This window comes from Notechis scutatus, chromosome 5 (genome assembly GCF_049901735.1).
Source record: "Notechis scutatus isolate UNSWTSFEM ecotype Mainland chromosome 5, rNotScu1.2, whole genome shotgun sequence".
NCBI lineage: Eukaryota > Metazoa > Chordata > Lepidosauria > Squamata > Elapidae > Notechis > Notechis scutatus.
This window is the reverse complement of record NC_142013.1, coordinates 116,543,509-116,562,555: the sequence shown is the minus strand read 5'-3', so window position 1 is coordinate 116,562,555 and position 19,047 is coordinate 116,543,509. Positions and strand designations below refer to the sequence as shown.

Below are 19,047 nucleotides of genomic sequence, written 5' to 3'. Positions count from 1 at the left end.
CTCTGTGAGCGTCCGTCCCCCGAGCTCTCCAAGTCAGGCTCCCCGGGAGGCAGAGGGGCGCGTGCGAAGGGGGAGGGGGCTTCTCGGCTGGTTACCCGGCGCTGCTTTGGGTGGGGGTCAGGCGGAGAGGAGCCCCTGGGCTGAAAGGGGCGGGGGCAAGAGGCTCAGAGGGCAGGGAGAGGAGGGACGGGGGCCTTTCCAGGGCGCGGCGGGCTGCGGGAACAGCGTGGAGGCTGCGCGGCTCGAGTGAAACCAGCTCCCCGCCAGAAAGGCCGGACTCGGTGCGCCGCCCCCGCCCCCGCCGCCCTTCTCCAGCACTGCGCTCCGGGGGAAGGGCAGCCAGGGGACCCGCTACGCTCCCTTTGGCCACTCGGGGCAACGGGGGGAAAGAGCGCCCCCTGGAGGCCAAACCACGTGGCGGATTCGAGGCGCCTCCTTTGAGCCACAGTCCGGAAACGCTGGCCACGCCCCGAGAGCCTCCCGCCGCGCAGGCGCCCTGCGGGAGGAGACCAGCGCGCCCGCCTTGGGACGCTCCCCTGGCGTCAGGCGGCGGCGGCGGCCAATCGAGCTGCTGTTGCCGAGGCCAGGAGGACCCAGGCGGGGCCCTCCCGTGAGCCGCCCCTCCGGGCGCGAGGGGCGGGGCTGCGACGCTGGCTGGAGGCCGGGTCTCGGCCTGTATCCGGAGCCCCGGTGGTTAGGCAGCCCGAGGCAGCGTCTCTGCAGGGCTCCGCAGTGGCCGCTCTCAGCGCGGGAGGCGGCCCAGAATGCGGGGCTGCCGTACCTGCTGGGCAAAGTTGCCGACGGAGGAGCCGCTGTGCGGGGGCGGCTCGCAGGGCAGGAAGAAGCCGCCTGCGGGGCAAGGTTGCTCGGCGGTCCAGACAAGGCGGAGGCCCCGGAGGAGCTCCAGCAGCCGCAGCCGATGGGGGTGGGGGGCTGGTTCACTGGCAGGCTAAGCGGAGCACAGGGGCGGCCTCGGGCTCAGAGGCGGCAGAAGGCGAGCCCCAGCCCCGGACCGAGGAGGCCCCAAGCGGGGGAAGGGAGCGCATCTTTCTAGGGCCTCAGCAGTTCAGGTTTTGCCGGGGGGCGGCTCTGTAGGGCAAAGCTGGTTCCAGCCCCCCGTTCTTGCAGCGGGGCGAGGAGCAGCTGCGGCCTCCCCCTCCCCCTCCCGACAGAGAGGAGGTTTATTTTCAGAATACTTTATTTGTTTGTACATAATTCCACGAGCGCGTGGCTGCCTCTGCTCAGCCGAAGGGGCGGGGCCTGTGGAAAGCCAGGGACAGGAGGGCACAGCTGGCGCTCTTTGGGGACTTGCTGAGCTGGGTCGGCACCGTCAGCCAGGCTGTGGGGGAGGGGCACTTCCAAGGGGTTGGGAAAACTGCATCCCCCCCCCAAAAAAAAATAACAGCTCTTTCCCAGCCTCTGGCTGCTCCCCCGGCCCCCCAAGGGCTTTTTCCCCAGAAAAATCGCTGGCTAGACCCGAAATTCAACCAGAAGGGAAAATGGAGAGGGGGGGGGTAAAGAGGACCCCCCCATGGCCAAGGGGGTGGGGCCTAGCCTTCTTGTGGAGCCCCAATTGCTAGGAAGTCATCCAGAAACAGTCTCTGGAGCTGGGCGAGGGGTTACCCACCCACCCACCCGTCCCTGCAGCTGGGTGACTGGCCGGCCTTCTATTAAGAGGAGGGGGACTGCTTTGGCCCCTTTCTGGGCAATGATAAAGTGCAGAAAAAAACGGAAAGGACGATCGGGGGTGGAGCCAGGAGACTCCAGGGGATTCCTACTTGGGGGGCTTGGGCAAGACCCCAGAGCCATAAAAGCAAGAGCTGCATGGTGCCCGTAGGGAGGGTCTCCCCCCTCGCTGTGGAAAAGGTCAGCTTTTGGGGAGACTGTGGGGCCACCCCCACCCCCTGGCAGCCATCCCGGTGCTGCGTAGCTGCCATTGTGGCTGTTGGCACCTTCACACACAGCTGCCAGAGCCCCCAACCTGGTGTGGAGGGCCAGCCTGCCCCCAAGCGCATAGTCCAGCAGGCGGGCCAGAAGGGACTCTGAGAGCCCCCCCCTCCAGCCTGCCCCACCAGGGTTACTGCAGGTAGCGGTAAGCCTTGAAACAGTGGTTGCCCGAGTCGGCCACCACCACGTGTCCGTCCGAGGTGAGCGCCAAGCCCTGTGGCCCATAGAGGGGATCCGCTGTGGTGTTGATGTAGGACAGGAAGGAGCCCGAACTGTCGAAGACCTGGAAGAGAGGAGGGGGCCCTGAGCTCTCTCGGAGGCGGCGCTGCCACCCCGGCCGGCAGAGGAGGGGCACTCCCTGCCCATGGACTCCAGTGGCCAGTTCCGCTCCCTACCTCTCAAAGCCACGTGCCTCGTTCAGGAGGGGCAGGAAAGGGTGACAAGAATAATTAGGGGCTGGAGCCCCTCCCCAGTCAGGAGTCCCACTCCACTCCCACCACCCGGGAGCAAGGTGCTCAAGCCCATTTTGCAGGAGTGGGGTATCGCTGAGCAGTGGCAGAAGGGAAGCCCCATGCCACGTAGTGGCTGCATCCAGGCACGAAGGACCACACAGCAAGAGCACCACCCTCAGGAGTGAGAGCCAAGGAAGTCACTGCCTTCATCCCCCGTAGCTCAAGGGACCCTGGGAAGAGGTTGCTGGATCATTAGAACCCCCTGCCTGGGGGCCCATGAAGGACCCCAAAAGAGGCACGCGGCCTCTGCTTGGATGAACGGGCTCAGCCCTGATTTAAGCGGCAACTCAAGAGGTAGCGCCAGCTGGCCCTGGAACCACTTCTGCGCCCCCAAACACATCAGGTGCCCTTGGCCTTCACCCCCAGGCTGGCTGCTGAGGAGGAAGAGGCCGAACTGCCCAGCTCCCACCAATCACCTGGATCCGGCTGTTCCCCCAGTCGGCCACAATGATGTTCCCGTTGGAATCCACAGCCACGCCCGTCGGAGCGTTAAACTGCCCGTTCCCCTCGCCGTGGGAGCCAAACTTGAAGAGAAACTCTCCATCCGCACTGTAGACCTGAGGACAGGGAGGAAGAGGGCTTGGTGGAGCTTCCCAGGCCCAGCGTGGCCCAGCCCCTGCCTCCAGCTGCCTACTGGGTGACGTGGGAGAGGGGCTTGCAAAGGAACCAGAGGCGCAGGGCCCGGCTTTGGGAGAAGAGCTTCCCCCTCCCCAGCAAACATGGAGCCTCCCCATAGCGAGTGGGGCCCAAGAATCCCCTCCCCACCCCACCCCGGCTTCAGCGCCGGACCGTTTCTCCTCAAGGCAGGGGAAGTGCTGGGGGGAGGGGAGCTGGGGCCCATAAGTCACAGCAGCAGCTGAGGGCCCCAACCAAGCCTTTCTCACAGCGGCAGATCTCATCGATCCCCTTTGGGGACCCCTCTCACCTTCACAGAGTGGTTATGGAAGTCGGTCACCACAATTTCACTCTTGTTGTTGACAGCCACAAAGTGTGGTCCTGAGCAAAGTAAATGGGAGGAAAGAAGTGAGAAGTGCCCCACAGCGAGGAGGAGCTGCTGCAAGGAGGAATGAGCCCCTGGGAAGGACCTGAAATCATCGGAGGCCAGGGAGACCAGGCGCTGTTGCCGATCCTGAAGATAACAAGAGACAAAGTTCCAGCTTCTCCACCCCAAACACACCCACCCCCAAAAAAGTCTTATTTGGCTGAGAAAGCCGCCCAAATCTCCGAAGGCTTACAACAAGCTGAGGCTCCAGGTCAGCAACAGGGAGCGTTGGGCCAAAGGCAGCCCAGGAGGAGCCCAGCCAGGCTGAGTGTCCAGAGCCAGAGAGATGTGGCCAGGGAGAGCGGCTGCAGCCACAGGCGCTGCCTCCACAAAGACCCAGCAGAAATGCTGGCAGAGCAGGCCACCTGCTGGCCCTTGCTCCAGTTTGGGGATGGGCTGGTTGGGGGCATAAGCCACCCCTGCCTGCCCCGGCATGCCCACTGCTCCCAAAGCTGCCAAGAGGGAGTCGTCTTCACCACCCATCTGCCGGGGAACCCAAAGAAGGGTTGTAGCATCTGGAAGGACCCACCTGCCTGCAGGTGGCAATAGAAGGCAAGCGCCCACAGAGGGGTCAGGGGAAAGTCCCCTCCTCCGATGCCACTCTCTCACGGGCAGGGCGAAGGTGGCCCTGAGAGGGTGACTTCCCAACTGGGCCTGAGGCAAAGGAGAAAAACTTGGGGCACCTGCAAACTGGCGCTCCGACGTGCCACGGCTCCCAAACTTGGCTACTAGCTTCCCATTGGATTGGAAGATGAAGACGCAGCATGCCTTGTTGTCCACCACAATTATGTGCCCGTTGCGGTCCACCGCCACACCCTTGGGGCCCATCAGCCGCCCGGCTCCAATCTTGGTCTGGGGAGGAAGGCATAAGGGCATGTGCCAACTCCAAGGCATCACCACATGGATGTCAGCGCTGGAAGCAGGTCCTCCTCACCCCTTGCCCTGATCATCTGGCAGCCTCCTCCCTTTACAGGATCAGGCACAAGGGCTGTGCAGCCTTCCCCAGTCCCCACTGCAGCCAAAAACCAGACCAACACTCCCCAACCAACATGGGTTGCAGCACAAGTCCCACCGCCCACTCCGTTCCAGGCAACGAGAACGGAAACCCAACGTATCTGAAGAGAATCAGCCAGAGGATTGGCCCAACATTGGGCAAAGGCAGATGGCAGGCTTCCAGTCCGTGAACTGATGGGGACCACCAAAACCACCAGAGACCCCAACCTGCAAATCAGATCTGCCTCCCCAGATGCTCACCTTGAATTTGCCCTCAGGAGAGAAGATGCTGACCCAGCGATTGTCATAATCTGCGATGATGATGTCACCATTAAGGTCCACTGTGACCCCCGTAGGGCGCTGCAGCTGTCCGGGAGAACGTCCCCGTACACCAAAGCGCAGCCTGAACTGGCCCTCATTGGAGAAGACCTGGTGGGCGGGGGAGGGGAGAGAGCACCTGTGAAGGGGTCCTGGGCAGCCACCCCTGGGGCCTGTGGAGGAGCTGCTCCTACCTGCACGCACTGGTTGTTGCTGTCTGCCACCACGATGCGCCCGCTGCTGGACGTGGAGATTCCCTGCAGGTTGGTGAATTCACCCTTTTCCCGGCCCCGGCTTCCTGCCAAGAGAGGGGCACCAAGTGAGACCAGGAGGGGCCACCAAGCCAGCCAGGAGCTACAGCGGCATTCATGCCCTCTGTCCCACCCGGGCACTGACCGACACGGAAGATCAGCTCATCTTCAATGGGGTTCTCCTTCTTCTTGCCACTGCTGTACATGCTGGAGGGGCGGCGGACTGCCTTCTGGCGGATATGGCCACTGCTGGGACTCTTCACACGGCGCTTGACATCATCTGGGGAGGGGGGCACATCAGAGGCCTTGACAGCCTTGACCCGGAAGGGACTGCCGCGGATGGGCTGCCCATAGAGGCATATGGAAAGGATGTGGTCGCCTTCTTGGCGTGGCGTGTAGAGCAGTTCGTAAGTGCCATTCTTGTTGTCCTGCACCTCATGCTCCAGGGCGCAGTTGTCAGGTGCTGCCACCTCAGCCCGCAGGCAGGCACTGCCATTGCGTACCAGCTCCCCATCCTTGTCCTTGGTGGTGATGGTCAGCGAGGCGGCCTGTCCCACCACCGCATGGCGGAGGCCTTCACCTGTCGCCACCGTCTTGTGGGCAATGGCGCTGGTGGTGAGCAGCACACCCAGATTCAGGATGGACTTGCGCACGCCCTCCGTCTCCACCACGTAGTCCACCTGGGCGTTCTCGTGGGGCTGCTCAGGGAACTCTCGACTGGCCAGCTCACTCAGCTGCTCGGTCATTTGCTTCTTCACCAGCAGCACCTCCATCTCCGAGCCGTGGTCTAGGGCCTGCTCGGTGAAGCTGCAACTGCTGAGGATGTTCTCCTGGCCCTGGTGCAGGACTTCCAGCTGGGCCTGCAGCACCTGAGCCAGGGAAGAAGAGGCTCAGCCCTGCCCAGCCAAGACCCCCCAGGAGCCGGATGGGGGAACGGCCACCCTTTAGCTGCGCAGGAGCAGTGGAGTGCCGGCCAGGGCGAGAGCCCCCTCCTGGCCTGGGAGGCTCTGCCCATGGAGCCAAGGCTGTCAACCGTGTGTCTTCTGAAGCTGGGGGAAGAAGCAAGGGGGGGCTGCCAGCATCCCAGAAGAGGAACCCCCCCAAATTCCCTGGGTTTACCTTTTGTTTGGCCCCACAGAGGGCCTCCAGATCTCGGACCAGCAGCCCCTTACGCTGCCCCAGCGCCTTCTCCAGCTCCGTAAAAGTGCTCCCGATCTCTGCCACGGCATCGTTCTTGCGCTCCGCCAGCTGCTGACTGATCCCAGACACGAGTTCCACGGCTGCAGCCAGCTGTGGCAGTCTGGGAGACGAGGAGCCCTTGTTAGGAGTGTGGGCTGTGCAACAGAGTAACAGCCCCCCAACCCTTGAGCTGGACCTGCAGCTGCGGGCAGCCCACCCGGGCAATACCGGCTCTTGATGGCGTCCAACTGCTGGCGCAGCGAGGCCTTGTGCTGCTCCACCACATCCCGCAGAGGCACAGTCACGTGTTCCCGGTGCTCCCCCACTGTGCATTCATGACACATGGCCGTCTCACAGGCCTCGCAGTAGTACTCCATGGTCTGGGGGCAGACGGGGGAGTTGGTAAGCCCTGGAACAGAAGACCCAATCCCCAGCCAGCATGGCCGCCCCCAGGAAGCACCCTCTGGTTTTGGAAAAGAAGGCAGAGGTGTGGACGCCTCACCCACCCTCCCGCCGGCCAGGGAGCTCCTGGGCCAAGGGGCAGAAAGAGGGGCTGCCGAAGTCCACCCCACTGATCCTCCCCACGAGTGGGAGCCCCACATATACCTTCCCCTCGTGATTGGGGCAGGAGAGCGGCTTGCCCGGCACTGCGCTGGCAGAGTCCAGCATGGCGATGGCATCCTCATGGCCGGCACTGTCTGGCTGGCGCTGGAGTACTTCCATGAGGTTGGTGATGAAGAAGTTGTTCTGCAGGGCGGCCACCCCCTTCTCGGGAAGGATGGAGGTCTGGCGGCAGACGGGGCAGGACAGGGTCAGGCTCTGGGGAGGGATGTAGTTCTGCAGACACCTGGTCAAGGGGGCAAGAGGCGAGTCAAGCTGGGCACCAGCCCATGGCAGAAGGCAGAGGCTGGCCAGGCAGGGGGGGGGGGAGAGGACAGGCACTGGGTGCCCCAAGGAGCCAGCCGTGGTCCCCATGCCGGTCCCCATGCTCGGGGCTCCTGCTCTTTCAGCCTGCCTGCTCCCCCAACCAGTTTTTGGATGGACAGCCATGGTCTGCCCACTGCCTCGAGACTTCCAGCCCAGCCCTTGTGTGGGCTCCTCTCCCTTGCAGCTACCCCCAAGGCGGCTGCAGCTTCGGTGTGCAGGATGGTGTCCGTCCACAAGGTCACAACACGCCCGGCAGAGGATCAGCGCACCAATTCTTGCATGCTCAAGTTTCCAGCCCTCCATGTGGTGCTGGAGGAGAGTGAGCCCAGCTGCTCCAGGTCTCTCCCTCCCTCCCTCTCTCTCTCCCCCTCCCCCTCTCCCCCTCCCTCCCCTCTCCACAAACCTTCCCTCTCCGTTTATGGCCAGACAATCCGCTGGACTGGCCTCGGGTCACACGGAAACACCTCAGCCGCCACCCTCCCGTCTGCTCTGCAGGACCTGCCTTCAAAGCCAAGTGCAGGCAAGGTGCAGGGCTGAGCCCTGGGGGGGAGGGGGTTTGGCCAAGCCTCTTGGGTGGCTGGCCCGCCCTGGCCAGGACTCAGGGCTCCGTGGAGAGGTTGTCCAAGGCAGGACCAAAGGGGCCCGTTTTGGCTCGGGGGGGACTTCAGGGACCAGCCCAGCTGCTAGCAAATTCTGCCCCAGACAAACCCGGAAGGGGGTCAGAGACAACATCACCAGCACTGTCCACCTATGGGAGGCCAAATCACCTCTGCTTCTGAGCAAAGTTTAAAGGGTCTCCTTGACAGTGGAAGGTGGGGGGTGGGGAGGGGGCTGCCCAACGGTCAGCAATGGTCAAAGAGCCGGGTCACCCAAGGGGCCTCACTCTCAAGAGCAGCATTGGCTCCATTAAGGACCTTTGGGGACCTGGCAGCCTGCCTATGCTGTGGTTGTCTGAGTGACCTTGGCAGGTAGGAGGCACAGCCACAAAACCCAGCAGAAGAAGGGAAACCTTTCAGAAGGGGACACTCCCACCCCCCACCCGGGTCTTTTGGGCGAGAGACTCTGTTGGCCCTTTACAAGAGAGAGAGAGAGAGAGGACTCCCGGCTGTATTCTGGGCTGGCTCCCCTGGCAGGGCAAAGGGTCTGCATACTGTGTGCTGGAGTGGTTCTTATGTCCTCCGCAGCAAAAGGCTGCGTTCAAACTGATGTGTGGCCCTGGCTGGGGAACTTCCGGCCTTCCAATATTGTGGACGCTTTTCACAGGTGCCTGTAAGGACCCCTAGCCAGGGATCCCAGCTAGCAAAGACGCCCACTGGCTCCATCAATGCTACTTGGGTGGGTCCCCCTCCACGCATAATCCACGGCCCAAGCGCAGCACCCGGTCACCGCAGCCGCTCGGGCAGCCCTCGCAGGGAGGGGGCCCAGGCTGCGGAGGGGGGTTGAAGGGAAGAGCTGCTCCAAGCAGCGCCCTCGCGCCAATCCGGATCTGCTCAGCGAGCCTCTTGGCCGGACGCCAACTCGGAGCCGGGCGGGGGGAGCGGGCCGCGGCTCTCACCTCTCGCAGAAGGTGTGAAGACAGGGCAGCACCTTCGGGTTGTGGTAGCGGTCCAGGCAGATGCTGCACACCAGGAACTGCTTGTCGATCTGCCGCACCACCGGGCTGGAGCTGGACTCGCGCTTGGCCATGGCGAGGGCCGGCTGGAGGCTGCTGCTCTGGCCGGGAAGAGACAAGCGGCCCTCCGGCCCTCAGCCCCGCTGGACGGCAAGGACGAGGGCGGCCGCGCCCCGCCGGGCTTCCCCTCACGGGAGGTGGCAGGGCGCGGAGCCGCATCCCCCTCCCCGGAGCATGCGCCGCGCCACTCGCCTCGGCCCCCGGCCCCCCCCGCGCCCCCGCAACAACGCCGCTCCGCCCGCCGCGAACAAGAGGAGGCCTCTCACCGGCCGCGCCCGGGGGCTTCCGGCCTTTCGACGCGGAGGCTGCAGCTGCGGGCGGCTCCTCCCCTTCCCTGGAGGGAGGCGGGCAGCGGCGGGGAGGCGGGCGGGCGGGCCCGGGACGCTCTCCGAGGCAGGGCGGCCGCCACGCCCTTCTGCGGAGACGGCGACGGCCGGCCTAATGGCTCCTCCGCCCGCCCGCTCGCTCGCTCGCTCGGCTGGGCGGGCACGGTGCCTGCGCTCCCGCCCTGCAAGTCGGGGGCCGCGCGCGCGCCCGCCCGCCCGCCGCTCACCGCAAGGGCTGCCCGGCCAGGAGGCGTCAGCGCGGGCGGCGTCCGGAGCGCGGAGCCCGCATCTCCCTTTGCGGCCGCGATGCCGCTCCCGGTGGCGGCGGCGCTGCGAGCGGGCTGGGCTTCTCACCGCATCCCCTCTGCTGGTGGGGCCGGAGCGTACCACTGCTGGCGGCGGGGGTGTCGAGAGGCGGACTCGCGCCCGGCGCCCGTTCTTCTCGCCGAGCCCGAGGGTAGCTCGGCCGCCGAGGAGGCGGGACGGTGGCTGTGCCCCGCCTCGCTCCCCCGCCGCCGCCGTGGAATGGTCGCGCCCGCCGAGCCCGCTTCGGAGCTGCAGCAGCTGCGGCTTCTCCGCAGTGCCCGAGCGGGGAGAAGCGAGTGGGTATCGCGGCGAGGGGTGGACCCGCTCCCGCCTGGGAGGCGGCCTAGCCCGCGTGGGGAAAGGCCTTGGCGGCCCCCAGCTGCAGCGGGAGTCGAGGGAGGGTGGTTGCCATAGGAACTGCATCTCGGCAGAGGGTACCAGAGCAGGAGGGGGCGGGGCAGGAGCCGCGGCGCTTCTGGGGGCGTCCTCCTCGGTCTGGTGGGGCTCCGGCCCCGTCTAGTCGGGGCCATCCTCGGCACTCTGGCTGAGTCGGGTAGGGCACCCCCCTCAGTCACAGCCGTGCCCTCCAGGTGCCCTCCTCCTTTCCTGGAGGCCCTGGCCAGGTGGCCAGCAGCATTCTTGCAGGCCCCTTCAGCCTCCCAGGCAGCGGGTATCCCCCTGGCCTGGCAATCCAGAGTGGGAATCCTACGGGACAGGCACTGCCAGGTGCTCCCACAAGGCCTCACCGCTCATTCTCAGGATCCGAGCCCCATGGGTTCCCCGCTCCGGTTCCAGCCAATGGGGAGAGGCTGCGAGTGCTGGCTGTGCACCCCTGGCCCCACTCTCAGAGCCTTCAGGGGAAAGGAAGTCAGCCAGAGCGGCCTGGCCAGCCCTTCCGCAGAGACAGATCCCGGCTGAGGAAACGCTCCGCTGTGCAAGCTGGCCAGGCTGAGGCCAGGGCTGCTTCCCTTGTTCTGAGCAGAGGTCCTTCTAGTGACACCCCCCCATGAAGAGCCTCCGCAATCGGAAGCAGACCGTACCAGGGACCCTACTTTCCACTCACCAGGCATGGCCACGATCGCCTCCTCCCTGCGGGATCAAGCCCTCTCCCCACACCCATGGGGTGGGTATCTGAATGGCATCGGGAAGGTCACCAGAGGGTCCACAATCCCAGAGCCACCCAGCCTTGCCAGCCGGAGCCTGCTCTCCCCCAACCAGCCCACCCCCTGCAGACGACAAAATAAGGTGCCCGAATATAGTTTGAGTTCACCTGGGCAGGGATGCGCAATGGGGGCATCCTCTGGTGACGGATGAGCTCACCCAGAGGTCCGTGTGGGTGTTGGAAAGGAGAGGCGAAGCCATTGAGTGTTCGGTCACCCGTCCCAGCAGGGGCAGAGGACAGGATCTCTGCCCCCAACAGGCAGCACCAGCTGGAACTGGCCCCGGAGAAAGGAGATGAGCCGGCACCAGGCATGGCTGCCCAGAAGGATACCGTGGTCGATGGTCAAGAAAGCCCCAAAGAGGTCAAGTAGGGCAAAGATGGATGGATCCCGTCAAGACTGCAGCAGAGATCGCCTAAACCACAACCAGTGCTGCTCTTCCTCTGAATCCCGACTGAAAGGGATCCACCCAAGGTCTTCTCAAGCTGTTATGCAGCCCTTCTCAACCACCTTCTCCGAAAAGAGGTGAGATACTGGACAAAAATGATCCAGCAATGAATTCCTGAGGAGGGGGTGGACGAAAACAATCCCCCTCACTCAAAGATTAGTGACACAACACACCCATCTCTCTCCCTCTAACAAGCCAGCAGGTCTCTGTCCGGGCAGAGGGGGTGAACTCCTGGAGCGACACCAGTGGAAAACGTCCATCCCGCATCCCCTCCCCACCTCCTGCCGCCTCCCTGTGAGCTACCTGAGGGACAGGCACAATAAACGATGGGCAGGGGAGGGGGCTTCAGGGGCTGCAGAGCAGACAGTTACCCCGGCCCTGCCCCCTCGCCAGCCTCCCCCTGAAGTGCCGGAGTGCCCTTGGGCCTCTGCCATGGAGGTTGCAGCCCCGGGACCTGCAGGAGGAAGAGCCCTGGGGGGGCAAAGGGAAGAGAACGCCTCAGTCAGGTCCTCTGGTCGGGGCCAATGCAAGAAGTTGGCTGATGCTGCCCACCCTCCGGTCATTCCTCCCTCCGAGCGCCAGCACCACAGTTCATTCCAGAAAGTATTTCGCCCGGCATTGCCATGAAAAGCAGGGATTTGCAAACAGGGCAAGGCTTCCATTGGATGGACCCAGCCTAAGTCAGAAGTGGATCCCCTGGTGGTGCTGGGTCCACTTGCCAAGGACATCTGCCCTGCTTCTGTTTGCAGCTGGCAGCGGCCCAGAGTCTGGATGTAGGTCGCTCCTCATCCCTCTCCCGAGGGTTTCACTCAGTGCTGAGGCAGTAACCGGTTTCCAGGGAATGCCCTTCAGTGCCAGTTTCTCTTCTGCCGGCCCCCCGCCCAGGCCACCTCTGCCCTGACATTGCACTAAGGTTTGGGCTAATTCCTTGGCCTGATTTACCAGCACTCCCAGCCTGTAACTCCTGTTTAACGCTTTTCTCCCGTGGTTCTCACTATCTAAGTGGAAAATTATGTGCTGCGTATTGACTGTATTCTCAATATGCTGCATGGGGATATTTTTCCTTTTCTGCCTGAAATATTCTCTGTTCTGGCTGCCAAACGTGTGTTGCACTGGGTGGCGGTGGACAGTGGTGGACGCCACGACATCCTGCACCGTATTTCCACAGATTCTTGTCACAGGGAGGGGGGTGTTGTCAGTCTTCTGGTAGCCTTTGGAATCCCCCCCCCTTGTTTGTGCTTTGCTTCAAGCTCCTCGGTTGCTCCCTAAAACAGCCGCCGTTTGTGCCACACGTGATTACAAAGCTGCCAGTGAAACCGGAAGGCTGAGCCAGTGGCAGCTGTGCCAAGAGTCCCAATAGGCCAAAGTCTCCCTGCCTGAAGCCCCCTGTCCTTGGGAGACCTTCTCCACGAAGGAGCCCTGCTTTGGAGTCAGGCCAGGCGGGTGGCAGTTGCCAGAGATCCGGCAACACCCAACAAATGCCCAGCAGCCCCTCGGCCATTAACGTGGAGGACGGCCAGGAACCCTGGAAAGGGTGGGTCACGCTATTCTTCCCTTTGCCAAACAGCGCAGGGTTGTGCCTGCCTCTGTATTTGTGGCCCTGGGACCCCCCTTCCCCCCCCCCCCGCCACCCTCTGGGCTGTGCACAGAGCTTTGTTGTTGGTTGTGGTCTGTGTTTTTCAGGGTGGACAGCAGCTTGTTGTTTGTAGATGGAGCACATCTCTCTCAATGGACTGTGATGCAGCTACTCGACTCTCTAGCCGGGTAACCTGGATCCTTTGCAGGCATCCTGTTGCAATTTGCCTGTCCCGTATTGCCCCCTCCCCAGAGCCCCCTACACTGAATGGTAGAGCCAAGCCAGAACTTCCAACCTCTGTGGGCCGAGTCCTCCGCAGGCCCCGGCCCAAGGAAGGGCCTCCACGTTTTCTCCTGGGAATTGGAAGCATCCCTAACTGGAAGCCCCTCCCTCTCTTTCTGAGATGCACCCCCTGGCTGAGACCGGGACCCCTTGGCCACTGGCCCAGCGGGATGGAGGATGGGAGGATCTGCTGCTGCCAAAGGGAGGGTCACATTCCACTCACCCCACAGCCGTGGGCATCCCTGAAAGGAGGCAGAAGGGCCCAATCCAAGAACGGAAAGGAAGGGCTGCTTGGAGCCATAGCGGGTGGGCACTGAAGAGCGGGGCTGAACTGCCTGGATGCGGCCCTTCCTTCACCACCCTCCTTTGACTTAAGGTGGCCCTCCCCCGCTTCTCTAGCCCTGGAGCAAGCAGCTGTTTTGACTGACTGTAGAGCAAGGGTCTTCAAACTTGGCAAGTTTAAGAGCTAACATGACTGGAGGAGGAATTCTGGGAGTTGAAGCCCGCAAATCTTAAAGCTGTCAAGTTTGAAGAGCCCTGCTGTAGAGCCTTGGAAGCCCCATTCAGCGCTGTGCCCGCTCTGCTCTTTACGATTTGCTGGTATTAAATGGCTGGTGCTTTTCACCTATTTTGGCCATTTGCGGCGGGGAGAGTTAAGTCTGGGAATAAAACCTGCTGCTTAGAACGACTTGCACGGTGATGGGTCAATTGGGTGGGTGCCTGTCATTATTCCATTCAAAAATCAGTGGCAATCCAACTCTGAGAGGATAGGAACAGCAGGTGCCAGTCTCCCATTTCCTGCTCGGGTTTGTTCACTCAGTGTGACAGAGCTGAGGGATGAACTACAGACAAGCCCCATCTTCAAAGTGACTGCAGTGCTCAACATCTGGCTAGGAGGCAACGGACCCCGGAGATCAGGGACTCCCAAAGGTTATGCACCAAACCGATCCCAGATTCTCTCCCCATTAAATGGCGCACTTTGCGGAGATCCCACAGGCATCCCGGCCCCGACTCGGACGGACAGCCTGATAGAAAGCTCAAACTGCTCAAGGCGCTGCTGATCCAGTTCTACAGAGGAATGGCTGAGTCTATCATCTGCACCCCTAGAACTGTCTGGTTTGGTTCTGCAACCCAACAGGACAAGCACAGACTCCAGAGAGGAATTAGGACTGCAGAAAAAACAATGGCTACCAACCTGCCTTCAATCGAGGACCTGTATCCTGCACAAGTCAAAAAGAGGGCTGTGAAAATATTTACAGACCCCTCACATCCCGGACATAAACTGTTTCAACTCCTTCCCTCAAAACGACGCTATAGAGCACTGCACACCAAAACAACTAGACACAAGGAGAGTTTTTTCCTGAACGCCATCACTGCTAAACAAACAATTCCCTCAACACTCTCCAACCATTTACAAAGTCTGCACTATTACTATTAACCTTCTCATCATTCCTATCACCCATCCCTTCCCACTTGTGACTGTATGACTGTAACTTTGTCCCTTGTATTGTTATGGTTTTAATTGACTGTTTCCTAGTATGATTTGATTGCTTATTGCACCCTATGACTATTGTTGTTGCATCTGATGATTCTTGACTCTTGTCGAATGTATCTCTTCTTTTATGTACACTGAGAGCATTTACACCAAGACAAATTCCTCATGTGTCCAATCACACTTGGCCAATAAAAGAATTCTGTTCTATTCTATTCTATAAGCAGTTGTCAAACAGAGCACAGTGCTTAGTCAAAATTTGCTATTGCTTAAGGTCTTCCATTCTTGGAAATGCTATCCTGGCCAGAAGCACCACACTGATGATGTGATGTGGGAATGAAAGCACCGGGTCATTTATGTTTGTTGGAATGAAGCCGATAAAGCTTCTCCCCAGGAGGAAGGGGATTTGCTGTACCTCAAAGTTTTCCTGGTCTGCAATGGGGAATTGGGGGGGGGGAATTGCCTAAAGAAGAGAGCCACATCCCAGCCCCTCCCTCCTTCCCTCAGAATTTCATGCATTCCTCCGCTTGCTACCCCTGAGCTGGGAGTTTCGTCAATCAAATGAGCACTACAGTAAAGTATTTGCTAACCTGGAACTTGCTTTCAATGCCATCCTAGATTTGGGAGAAAGTCTGCAGGAGGAAGCCTGTCCAAATATGGAGAAGTGCTATTAAATTCCTCCATGAAACTGAAAGGACCATCCTAGACAACTCTGGGAGTTTTTCATGGCTGATTTTATTTTTCCCAAACTTTAGGCCAACTTTAAATCTTGTGGACCAACTTCCAGAATTCCCCAGCCACTGGAACTCCTCAAAGAGTGTCATTTAATGGGGGAGAGAATCAAGGATAGGTTTAGTGCTAACAGAAATAGATACTAATCACATTCTGTGTAAAGTCTAACTGAAAAACATAGAAAATTCCACAAAGGTATTTCAGCCTTGAATGGATAAATATAATATGGGACTCATTTACACCAAGTAGCCAGGTTAAAAAAAATATTGTCATAAAGCAACGCACCCTTTGCTCCCCTTTTTCCATGCTCATGGTAAGCGGCCTAGCCTGAGTCTTTAGCCACTCGTTTTAGGCTCCTCCTCTGCCTTCGATGCTGAAATAAGCGACTTTCCAGCATAAAATCTGGAATTGCGCTCCACTCTGTGGTCTGAAGTGATTCTTGAAGGTGGGGCTTGAAACACGGAACGGCCACTTTGCTCCCGGTGTGAGTCTGCAGAGAGCAGCAGCTCTTTCGCCAGCGCCAAAGTCACCCACATAAAATAGGGTTGCACAAGAGTCGAGCTGCCCTCAACCTGGGGTGCACAGAAAGACCCAGATTTTGCACTCCTGGCTCAGGAGCAGCTTCCAGGCTGTCGGAGAAGGTGCAACGTTTGCAGCAGTTGCTACGGAGAGGGCCGCTTGCTGTCGGGCAGGAATTGAAAGCCCAGGTGAGTAGGGCCACAGCTGTATCCCAGTCCCTGGCACAGCCCTCCTGGGAGGCCCCGAGAGACCAAGCTGGGAAACAGGCAGGAGGGCAGAGGCAGCAGAGCAGCTGCCCCTCCTCAGGCAACCCATCTGGAGTGCCTGGATCACTCTGGCGGTCAAAAGCCGAAGCCATCCGAATCTGGCAGAGACATCGTATGAAATAAGGAACCCCAAACCAGTTAAGGCCCTTCTCCCCAAAGGCTCCCTGGGACAGTCCTCTGGACTGCCTTCTGGGAAGCCCCCAGGGAGGAGGGGGCCAGGCAGGCAGGCAGGCAGGCAGGCAAGAAGGGCGTCTGCAAGGAGCCCTCAGGAAAGTCAAGATGGCAGCCCTGGTGGGGCAATGAAGCTCTATCTGTTTGTCATGGGTGTGGCGTGGGCAGGCAGACTTCAACGGCTGGCATATAATACTTCCCCCTCCCCATTTCTCCTCTGGAAGAAGGTGGCATGAAAGCCAGCTGGCTGACTTTGGGCCTGTCTGTCTGTCTTTATAAAGACAATAAAGGCGGGATATAAATAAACACATCATAATGGTCACATTCAAAGGTTCTGTTAGCATCCCATAGCCACTAGGGAGCACTGAGACTGATGGAGACTAAGAGGTGCTCAGCATGTTCCAAGAGGGAAGCCCGGCTGGCTCCTTTGCCAACCGGGCACCCGTGGACTCGAGAGGCCCCCTGCTCCTCCTTTGCCATCTTGCCAGAGCAGCCTCAACTAATCGTGCAGGCAGGGACTCTCTTGGGGCTCCCAAGTGGCACCCCTGAGCCTGGGCCTCGCTGGTAGCATAGCAGGAACCGGCCTTGCAACTTCCCTCACATTTGTTCTGCCCAGTCACGTTTTCTACCATTCGGGGTGGCTGAGGGATTTACCCACCGTTCTTCGTTACTCTAGAGCTAAGTTCTGAAAAGAAAAACCAGAAAGTCCAGTTGCCCTTGGAGAAAAGCACCTTTGGGAGGACCATGGCCTTGGGTGACGGAGAATCACCGTGGACATCCAGCCTGTTTCTCCATAAAGAGGTGCTCCTGGGAAAGAACCGCTTCCACACCACAGGATCAGGGGGCTAGGCAGAGGCTGGAAGATGTGGGCCTCAGGTCACTGGGCCCTCCCCTAAGCCCCTCTCCCCAGAGGGAGCAGAGGCTGTGGGTTCAAGTCCAGCCCTCTGAATGAGCCAGGAAATGTATCAGGTCCTGATTTCACCTGCTTGTAGATAACAGTCGGGCTGGGGAGGTGACAAAACAAGGAAAGGCCATTCTCTCTATGCTCCTGTCCCTGAGACGGCAGGGAGCTCGAGGATGGCTGGCCAGAAGGCAAAGTACTTGGACACAGAGGCAAAGGAGCGGGCTCTGCTCTCTTGCCTGTGCTCTAGAGGGGAAGCTCCCCCATTATGGGCTGGACAGAGCCCACAAAAACTCCCAAAGCAAACCCCTTCCTTTCTCCTTCAGGACTGGGGGTCGCATTTTTCGTTACCCTTACAGCCAAGAACCCTGATGCAGCAACCCCCCGTCTGCTCAAATACCGTAAGGAAACTCTCCCCCTTGTGGGAAGTTGGGGAGGCCGGGGCCCAGAACAGGAAGGGAAGAGGGAGAGGCGCTCGCTCAGCCCAACAGCTGCAAGAAGGGAGTGAGAGCTTCTGCCTTTAACAGAAAGGAACCAGCACTTGATGGAGCGGCCATGGAGGTCCGGAGAAAAGAGATCCAGGTGGCATATGGGCTCTGGGTCTGCACAGGCCAGAATCCTGCAAGCTGTGATCCTTCCTGTGACCCTCTAAGGAAGCAAAAGTTTGGAGTCTGAAGAAGGAAGTTAGGAAGAGGATTGACACCTTTGACCTTTGATCCTGGAAGAGAGTCCCGAGAATGCTCTGGATCACCAGACAAATACCAAGAGAAAAACACCAATGGGTCCCTGGACAAGTCAAAGGGCCCCCTGGGAACCAACAGCCAGGAGAACAATCAGGACATTTTGGATTCTGTTCATGAAGACCCAGGAGGTCTCTGGAGAAGACACTGAGGCTGGCAAGGAAGGGAGGGAGGAGGGTTAAGGAGGGCAGAGACCAACAAGGTGGGGGGAGAGAATAGGGACAGATCGCCATGGAGAGAAATCTCACCGGTCGTGAAGAAACGACTCGGAGGCCACTGATCAACCACATCAAGACTCAGCTGGGACAAGACTCGGCGCCGGCCTCGAGCAACTTCCTCGCCCACCCGCCGCCTTTCCGACTGCCGGGCGCCCCGTCTGGGGAAGCGGGAGGGAAGTCCAACCAGCGCTCGAACAGCTGGGGCGGAGCCTCCTTCCGAATCCCGACGCAAAGCTGAGACTCAGTTTCGCGGGAGGCGCAGAGCTGGGTGCCGGAGGCGAGGGCGGGCACAGGACCCCTTCCGAAGCTGCCACGCCGGCCTATGGAGAAGCTTTCGGGCCGCAGGGGACGAGAGAAGCGGGCGCGCCCCGGGCCGCTCTCCTCCTGCAGGCGGCCCGGCCTCGGGCGGGAATGTGGCTCGACTGGCGCCGCTGGCCCGCCTGGCTTCTCCACCCGCGCACCTGCCCCAAGGGCCGACGCCTCCACGCCCGGCCCTGCTACTCCGGGCAAGGGGGCGTCCGTGGGCAGCGGCAGCCCGAGCGAGGAGGAGGGCGCGCGCAGGGTCGGGGGTTTCCACCTGCCCGACCTCTCCCGAGGAGCCTGGCGGCCGTCCTCCCCTGCGGCTCACGAGCAATCCGGTGGGAGGGCCCGGGCCGCCTCCAGCCTCACGAGCAGGACCGATAGCCGCGCTTCGCGCCGACTCACCTGCAGAGGCCCCCGCCGCGAGAGGCTACAGGTAGCGAGCAGTGCCGGCGCCGCCTCCCCGCTTCCAGGCCTCGGGATGCCAGTCCGGAAGACGCCGCCCTACCAAGGCCGGCCCTGCCGCCGGCTCCCTCGCGGACGAGCCCTCCCCCGGAGCAGAGGCGGGCGCTCCCTCCGGCCCAGCGGGAGGACCGACGGGAGGACGCCCGGCTGCCCCGCGCTGAGCTTCTCCTCTCCTGGTGGTCCGGCGCCCTCCTCCCTCCTTCGAGTCGGCGGTCGAGATGCGCTTCCTGGGGCCAGGGGGCCCTGCCGCTCCGTACCTGACCGAGGGGGTCCCGGGCGCCGACGGAGAAGCGGAGGGCAGGCA

At 61.0% G+C, this 19,047-nt stretch overlaps 1 protein-coding gene across 6 annotated transcripts; it reads right to left on the bottom strand.

The window, feature by feature from the left end:
- Positions 1-1,180: 1,180 nt before the first annotated feature.
- TRIM3 (tripartite motif containing 3) lies at positions 1,181-18,826 on the bottom strand. 6 transcript variants are annotated; one of them, XM_087967467.1, is made up of 12 exons: positions 18,684-18,826; positions 8,725-8,877; positions 6,849-7,089; positions 6,471-6,622; positions 6,183-6,363; positions 5,209-5,932; positions 5,007-5,110; positions 4,756-4,923; positions 4,185-4,353; positions 3,385-3,455; positions 2,876-3,016; positions 1,181-2,230 (listed from the first exon to the last, which is right to left on the bottom strand). In XM_087967467.1, exons 2-12 carry the CDS (start codon positions 8,853-8,855, stop codon positions 2,078-2,080), a joined length of 2,235 nt encoding a protein of 744 aa, XP_087823593.1. In that variant the 5' UTR covers positions 8,856-8,877; positions 18,684-18,826; the 3' UTR covers positions 1,181-2,077. The 6 variants fall into 6 exon arrangements, with proteins under 6 accessions (XP_087823593.1, XP_087823592.1, XP_026544189.1 ...); XM_087967466.1 differs by lacking the exon at positions 18,684-18,826 and adding an exon at positions 9,395-9,631; XM_026688404.2 differs by lacking the exon at positions 18,684-18,826 and adding an exon at positions 9,108-9,539.
- Positions 18,827-19,047: the final 221 nt, after the last annotated feature.

Bases quoted from the DNA above. Each gene is read 5' to 3' on its own strand.
- TRIM3 (XM_087967467.1), bottom strand. From the start codon at position 8,855: ATGGCCAAGCGCGAGTCCAGCTCCAGCCCGGTGGTGCGGCAGATCGAC. The intron at 7,090-8,724 runs GTGAGAGCCGCG...CCCCTTGACCAG, and splicing joins CTTCACACCTTCTGCGAGAG to GTGTCTGCAGAACTACATCC. The intron at 2,231-2,875 runs GTGATTGGTGGG...CCTCTCTTCCAG, and splicing joins GGGGGAACAGCCGGATCCAG to GTCTTCGACAGTTCGGGCTC.